The sequence below is a fragment of the Lygodium microphyllum genome, chromosome 22 (genome assembly GCF_053477565.2).
Source record: "Lygodium microphyllum isolate KBCC chromosome 22, Lygodium_microphyllum_v1.1.10, whole genome shotgun sequence".
Lineage (NCBI taxonomy): Eukaryota > Viridiplantae > Streptophyta > Polypodiopsida > Schizaeales > Lygodiaceae > Lygodium > Lygodium microphyllum.
Genome location: NC_141156.1, coordinates 89,331,304 through 89,339,297, shown reverse-complemented (window position 1 = coordinate 89,339,297; position 7,994 = coordinate 89,331,304). Strand labels below are relative to the sequence as shown.

The following is a 7,994-nucleotide window of genomic DNA, read 5'->3' as shown; positions in this document are numbered from 1 at the left end:
TAAAGATTTCAATATATCGTAACTAACATATTTTGAATGGTGCAAAAACTTTTGATGCACAAGAATTCGGTCTTTATGCTCTCCATCAATAATATAAAATGAAATGTCAATAGCCATATTTGAGGAGAGATGCACTTATGTAACAAGGATTTAACGTTCAAAAGTTTAACTTTTTATGGATCATTAAACCCTAAGCTCTAATAATTTAGAACTTAACGTGAAACAACTAGGAATGTGCATGCCACTGCATCATTAGGGATTATGAGTGCATTTGATTGCATCTTTCCTTAGTTTACTAGCCATAAATTATTGACAACCTATTTTCTCTAGGTAAATATGCAATCTACAAAAAACTTGTGCATTTTAAGTAATTGATTACATAGAAAAACATCTCAAAGTATTTCTAATCAAGGTGTATTAATACATTAGTATGGTAAAAAAAGGCTATGCAACTAAAGTTGGTTGGATATGACTTTGCACATTAAAGGGAAAACTCGAGTACAATCTTCTCAGGCAAAGGAAATAAGTAGTCCATCACGTGTAAAGCTCATAATGTTGTGACATAAGAAAGTAGAGATGATTTTGCACATTAAAGGGGAAACTTGAGTACAACCTTTTGTAGGGAAGGAAATAAGTAGTCCATCAGTAGGAAAGTCCATGATGGTGTAACATATGGGAAACATTGACCTCAAATTTGGAAGTATGGCTTTATAGAGGTACCTTATGCCAATAATGATAAGAAATCTGAGATGTTTTGTTTAAGGTTCACTTTATTGGGCAATAGGTGAACTCCATGACAACTTCAATGCTCTTCCTCATGACGAGTTTCCACATGACAAAAGAGTGAATAACATTAAGTGTCAATGACATTAGGTAGAATTGAGAGTTTATTATGCATTATATCATGTACAAGGTGAGGAGAATGACATGTTGTCAAAATGAAGGTAGAAAGGATGAAGTCATGAGAGAAGAAGCTCTTGGTGTCATTTTGACAACCTTCTTTCAGGCCCTTTTGGTATTTCCATTTTGCCAGAGTACTTCTCCTTTTTATTAACCACTCACGAAAACCTCTTGCTGTTTCATCTCAGTCCTCTACCTTTGCCGCACAGAAAATAAAATATTTTCCAAAAAATTACCTAGCTTTTATTTGGGCTTCATCCATAACCCTTAGATGCATAATCCATGAACTAGGGTTTGGTTTTTAATTGGGCTACATCCATAGTCCTTTGGTGCATCATCCATAAACTAGGTTTTTTATACGTTTGGAAACGAAAATTAATGGTGGAAGGGGAGAGGTGCAGGCCAAGTGAAGAGGAAGAGAACGCATTCCCATGTATTTGTATGTTCTCTTGTTTATTTGTTGTCCATATGTTCGAAGGGGTGTTAGTAGTTAGCATTGCAAGAAACCAAAGCCAAACACGTGAAGACAAAAGGTTGGGAATTTAAACTTCCTCATAATTATGTACGCAGATGCAGATGCAGATAGATAGACAGATTGTAGAAGAGGAAGAGGAAGAACACATAAAATAAGCCTAGGTTGATGAAATGAGGAGGAGGATGATGATGGTGATGATGATGGCGATGATGGGCAGTTTCTTTTATGGGTAGACAGAGAGAGAGAGAGAGAGAGAGAGAGAGAGAGAAAGACAGGGAGAGGGGGGAGGGGGGGGGGGAGTGGTGTCGGGGGTCAATGCATTGGCTCTTTGTCTTCTTCTCTTCTGCTTCTTTTCCTCTTCTCTGAAACTCGGGAAACAAAAATATAGTTTTTTTCTCTCTGGCGTGCACGAATTTGGGGGCGGTGGATTTTTGGGTTGTGGTAGCAGGTTCAGGGCCATTGTCTTCTGTTGCTCTGTTGCCTGCCCCCTTTGGTTGATTGGCCTCCCTTTTTCCTCCCCAAAAGAGTATTCTGCAGGTGGAATCCTTGTGTATTTATTACACACACACACATCTCTCTCTCTCTCTCTTGCCGTCCTGCTTGATCCCCTGCCCGCGCATCTTCCTCCTCCATCAGCCGTCTCTTCTGGGTCCTCCCCATCCTCCCTTCCTTTGCCCCAATTTTGTTATTTGCCCTCCCCATCTTACTTCATTTCTTACCCAATTCTTGTCCCTTTGCACTGTTTTTTGATCACTGCGTGGCACTATTTTCAGGAATCCTGGGCTTCTGTGTTGCTCTTCACGGTCGTTTGGCCCATCATTGCAGCATCCCGTTCGGTAAATAGCAGCATCGTCATAACTGTGGATTCAATCACCAAACTTTGAGTACATCATTCTTTACAAGATATTTGTCTATAATGCATGCAATGCTGCAAGTGTTTCACGTTGCTCTGACAGCCATTGGAGTTTTATTGGACTTGTGATTGCAATACTTTGCAGTATCAAGCCACTTTTGAAGGGCTTGATTCAATGTACCTTGATAGTTAAGGTCCACTACATTGGATACCCATTCATTTTGCAGAAGAAACAGAAAACGTTGCAAGAATAGCATGCCACTGTTCTTCAATATCAGGGCTTGAAGAGCAGGCCTTTGGCCAGGGAGTCTTCTATCTCACACCCCAGGATGGAAGGAACAGAAGTTGGGGGAAGTAGAAGGTCATCTTCGAGCCTTAACAATGGGACTCCTGCTCCCTCTGTTGCAGATGATGATTCAGACAAAGACAGCATCGACTCAGCTCGGTAAGCATTATTTGCTGTCGAATTCAAGTCAGTCAGAAACTTCTAATGTAGAAATTAGGATTACAGTCAAGTCAATAAACGCTTAGTATCAAACGTATTAACTTGAATGGCATTCACTAGTTTTTATAAGATGACATAGATTCCTATTGCAGAAACTGGGATTACACCCAAGTCAACATTATTGGAATGGCATTCATTAGTTTTTATAAGATAGGATCCCTGGCCAATTTTTGTACTTGACTTTGTTTCGTTTCCTTTGATGTTCTCATGCCCTCACTGTAGTATTATAAACAGAGTTTGTACAATGTGAACATGGATCAATATATACCTGGACAAAAATTCTAAGCTAGCTAATAGAATGCAAAGGGGGAGATAGTCTATGTTGATTCTGGCTGTCCTTCTAGCAATTGCTATTATTTGATTCCTTGAGTTGGATTGTCCATCCATGAGTCTTTTAAGAACGAGACCTCATGGTATGTAGTTGTAACAAACTTATCACCGGAGCTTGGCATCAATGTTTGAAGCCAGGGTGACTGAGGTGGTCATGTGGGATAACTGGAATGATCTCATGGTTGTTATGCTAGGTTATAATGTGTTGATGATGTGGCTAACAAGGGTGTACAACTGTCCAGTGGGCGCATTTGATATTTAGTCTTGCAATGTGAAGTGCCACTGCCCATGATTGTGAAGAGAGAATGTGATTCTCTTGGGACATGGGGCAGTTCACCACATGAACTCATCTACACTTAGTTACAAGGTGTGGATTGTGCGTTGTCCTTCGTATGGCAGGATGAGGTGTTAGAAATTCTCCATGTGTAGAAGAGCCTAAAGTATAGTGTGATGCTATGGTGGAGCTCTTTCTACAAGCTGAAGACGCGAGTTCTTGCATCAAATGCGGTAAGCTATTTTGTTGCACATCACTTTTGGCTCATTGCCAATGAGCAATGCCATGAGCCACATTCAAATGTATAGACTCATAAATGAGCTCAATGGTGTCTTTAATGAAAAAGATAGCTCATCCTAGTTGGCAATGTTGGAGCATTGCGATCTTCCTCATTCTCTTTGGGGCGAGGCTACAACAATGCATATTTGCATAGGTCTTTGACTTTTGGCATTATAGGATACGACTCCATATGAGGCTTTCTTTGGTAAGAAGCCTTCTATCTTTGAGTGTGATGCCTACGTCCATGTGAACAAAAAGAAATGGGGCAAGCTCCCGAAAGTCAAGAAAGCTTATCTTCGTTGGTTATAGCTTGGCCACCAAGGCCTATAGGCTCTATTATCCGAAGAAAAGAAAAGATACAGGTGAGCAAGGATGTGGCATTTAAGGAGGCTGTGCATCGGTAGCTTATGCAAGAAGCAAAAATGACTAATTTTTGCTTTACACCATCCAGCCCACGTTGATCGGCTAGGATATAGGCCAGGCATGGTAGTCCATTATTTGTGAACTAAGCTCTTATGTCACGGATTCTACAAGATCATTAGCCTATCACTACTAATGAGGCTTTTTTACAAGATGTATGGTGCCGTGCTATGCATGAGGAGCTCGATGCGATCGAGTGTGAAACGTTGCTGTTAAGAACATTTCCTTACTTATCGATGCTAGCCTGCAGAGTCGTGAATCATGGAACAAATTCTTGGTGTTCTAGGTTATGTTTATGACTGCGATGCGTGCTCCGGATTATCGACGGAGGATCGATATGATGAATATCCTAGACTGCTTCTACAATCCTTCACCCCTGTACGTGAAATGAAGATGGACGGGTGGTTCAGGAATTTATTACATAGCTGCCCACCGACTTGCGTACCTTCGGACCAACTTGAAGAGAATCAAGTGGATGGAGGACCTAAAGATTGGTGCGAAGTGGGTTTGTAAGGCCAAATGCCTAGTTGATGGCACCTTGGACAAGCACAAATCTAGGCTTGTTGCCAATATATTTGCAGAGGGAAGGCTTGGGCTACTCAGAGACTTTGTATCTATAGTCCATATGTCTACTATTCATGCTATTTTGGCTCTTGCAGCCCATCATTGATGGCGAGTTTACCAAATGAGTGTGAAGTTTACCTTCTTGAATGGCATTTAAGAGGAGTAGATTTATGTTGATTAGCCTCTTGGTTTTCATGCTTAAGGAAAGGAGGATCATGTCTACAAGTTGGGAAAGGCCCTTTATGCCATGAAGCAAGCTCTTACCGCTTGCTACCAGTGGATTGATCGGTGCTTTCGATAGAGTGGCTTCTATAGATTAGATCATGGTCCCAACCTTTATTAAAGGTTGAGGGTGACAGATGTGTTTTGGTCATCTTGTATATGGATGACTTGAGTATTTGGATCGGATTCTAGAGATTTTGTTGTAGGAGTTCAACATGACCGACCTTGGTATCCTTCACTTCTTCCTCGGTCTTGAGATCTATTAGTTGACACAAGGCATCTTTATTTCCCAGCACAGGTGTCTCTCCGAGCTTCTTTTGGAGTTTGACATGGTTGAGTCTTGGCCTATTTCTTGCCCCATTGACCTAGAGTTCAAGTTGGTAACTATTAGAGATTCCCTTCTAGATGCTGCTTGATATAGTTGCCTTGTTGGTTCCTTGATCTGGCTCATCCATGTTAGTTCAAGTTGGTAACTATTAGAGATTCCCTTCTAGATGCTACTCGATATAGTTGCCTTGTTGGTTCCTTGATTTGGCTCATCCATATTAGGCTGGACACTTATTTTATGGTGGCATTATTGCCTTCTTTTATGAAGACTCCTACACAAGCTCATTGGCGAGTTGCCTTACACATGTTGTGGTATTTATAGTGGACTCGATCCTACGGGATCATGTATGGAGAAGGGGCTATTCTCATTTGATAGAGTGATTTAGATTGGCTAGATGATGTGAAGTCTAGATGCTCCACTATAAGTTTTGCTTTCTCCCTTGGTTTGGGAGCTATCTCATGGAGTAGTTAGAAGTGTCCTACAATAGCATTATCTTCTATGAAGGTAGAGTATCGAGCTCTTTGTTCTACATAATACAGGAGGCAATTTGGCTTCATCGGTTGTTGGCAGAGATTGGCTTTCCATAGTTAGGATCCAATGAGGTGAGTGTGGATAACTAGAGTGTGCTAGCTCTAGTGAATAACCGAGTATTTCATGCTTGCATGAACCACATTGAGCTTTAGTATCATCTTGTTTGTGAGCAGATTGTGGATTCTAAGTTAGCAGTGATTTATTGTTCCAAGGAGGACATTGCGGTGGATGTCTTCACAAAGCCTTTGTCTTAGGCTTCTATGCTTACATGAAGTCTTTGGGTCTTCAAATACTTTGAGGATTTGAGAGGGGGTGTTAGCCTATATTTGGTCAGTTTGTCATCTCTTGGCTGTGAGTTATGCATATTACCAGCCATACCCGGGTACATTGGGCCTTGCACACCATGTGCTGGTTGCTGTATGCCATAAGGAGTTGTGCCATATACATTCCCATATGTAGTCCTTGATCCACCATAGCACGAAAAATAGTGCCACCCACTAAAGTATCTTGGCTGCCCCATCATTGTATGTATGCCTAGTCCAAAATCCATTGGATTGGCACTACAAACATACTTGCTGTAAATGCTCAGCTGAATATAAATTTAGCATTAAAGCAAAGTTTTTGACCTTGAGTCAAGTGCCTCAAGCCCACCAAGTTAGGAGAGTTGATGGTATCTTGGCGATGGAACCATAAAACCAGCCTTCCTCCTTGGATAGGGTTGTAATAACTCGTTTTAATAATAATTACCGCAAGTAGTTAATTCACATAAATTAAAATGCACACTTTACCACTTGAATCTTGGATAATGAACAGCCGGTTGGGCCCAAAATTGGTGCCCCTTGTAGTATTTCTTTATCTTCTATTGCAAATGGATAGAGTACAATTGAGATTCACCAATCTCCTTTGCTAATCCAAGCGCTACTTGTTGTCGTAAATGGCTAGAAAGCCTTCAAACCAAATTTTCCTTGGTTTGTTTGGGGAATTGACCTTCACCCTCCTCCTTGCAAGAAGGTTTCTTAGGAGGAAAACCTTGGGCCTTGGTACATTACTCCTCGTCCACATGGCCCGATCTTTGGTAGTGTGTGCAAAACCTATTTCTCTTAGGGAGTTTTTGGCAGATGGGTTTTGTTTCTTTGGTTCCGTTTGAAGAAGAGGAGTCACCCTTGGTTTGGCTTGCCTTCGCATCTCGCGAGTTTTTGCTACTGCTAGTTTTACTTTGTGAAGAAGATGCAATGAGCCCCCTTTTGTGAATATGTGTGGAGGATTTCTTGTGGACTTGGTCATGCAGCCTTGCGTAACGCAAGAACTAATACTCAAACTTGTAGAAGGTTAGCAATCTAGGTAGGCAGATAATGTGTTGGATAAAATGGAAGTAGTTTTCGGGCAACTTGTTCAAGAAGAACATGACTTGATCATTGTTTGACTTCAGGGAGCTAGTAGTGGCAAACTCCACAAGTAATTGTCGATCTTCAACCAACTTGACTTTTAGATTATCCCCTTTCTTAATGGAAAACTCCTAAAGCTCAAAATTGAGATTGATACGTCAAGTGCGATCTTGTGCCACATAGTGGTCAGTGAGGTGACTCCAATGCTCAGATGCAAGGGGGAAATGCTATAACTGAGAGTGGAACTCAGGAAGCAACCCTTGCATTAACTCAACATTGGTTGTGGCATTGCAGGCTCTCCATTGATAGACGTGATCAAGGGGAGCTAAGCGAGGGTTTAGCATAGACTCTAGACCGGCAACAAGGTCCCAAAGTCCTTGAGATTCGGGCACTTGTTGCATGAAGTTCGACCAAGTGGTGAAATTCGACCCATTAAAATGAGTCTCATTCGTGAAGACATTCTTTGCTATTGTGACAGGAGTGGTAGTGCTAGGAGATGGATAAGGTGCGTAATGGGGATAGGGTGGGGGAGTGGAGTACACTTGGGACTTCAACCTAGAGTGCCCACCATGCATGTGGAAAGTGTGCATAGTGGATCCAAGTGTGGGCATGGATTGGCATGCATGGGGATGGCAACTGCATGAGGAGCCCACGGAGGAGGGATAGGGACACATAGAGTAGAAGATGGAAATTTGTGCGTAGGAGTGATCCATAGAAAGTGTGATAATGCACCGTAAGCAGATGGAAATTCGTGTGTCTGAGAGGTTAAAGGAGGTGGGTGATTGGGGATAGTGAGGAGGATGTCCATCATAGTTGTCCTAGTGGGAAATGATGTGCTTACTTATAGAAAGGTGGAGAGAATTGTGTTAAAGGGTGGAATGACTTGTAACAAAGCTCCATGGTGCAAAGTGGGAGGAGGGTAAGTGGA

The 7,994-nt window shown here is 41.7% G+C and overlaps 1 protein-coding gene across 8 annotated transcripts in view; it reads left to right on the top strand.

Annotated features, from left to right (window-relative positions):
- The first annotated feature begins 1,417 nt into the window (after nt 1–1,417).
- Nucleotides 1,418–7,994, top strand: part of LOC148017397 (kinesin-like protein KIN-14I) — a 133,797-nt gene continuing 127,220 nt past the window's right edge. For 4 of the 8 annotated variants that reach the window (XR_015687962.1, XR_015687964.1, XR_015687963.1 and 1 more), the window contains exon 1: nt 1,696–2,673. Coding sequence is in view for 5 of the 8 variants with exons in the window: in XM_087663475.1 (XP_087519601.1) it covers nt 2,558–2,673 (116 nt within the window). In the remaining 3 variants the exon portion in view is untranslated. Of the gene's footprint in view, nt 1,434–1,695; nt 2,674–7,994 lie in introns of those variants that run through there. The other 4 variants (XM_087663473.1, XM_087663472.1, XM_087663474.1 and 1 more) reach the window with 4 other exon arrangements.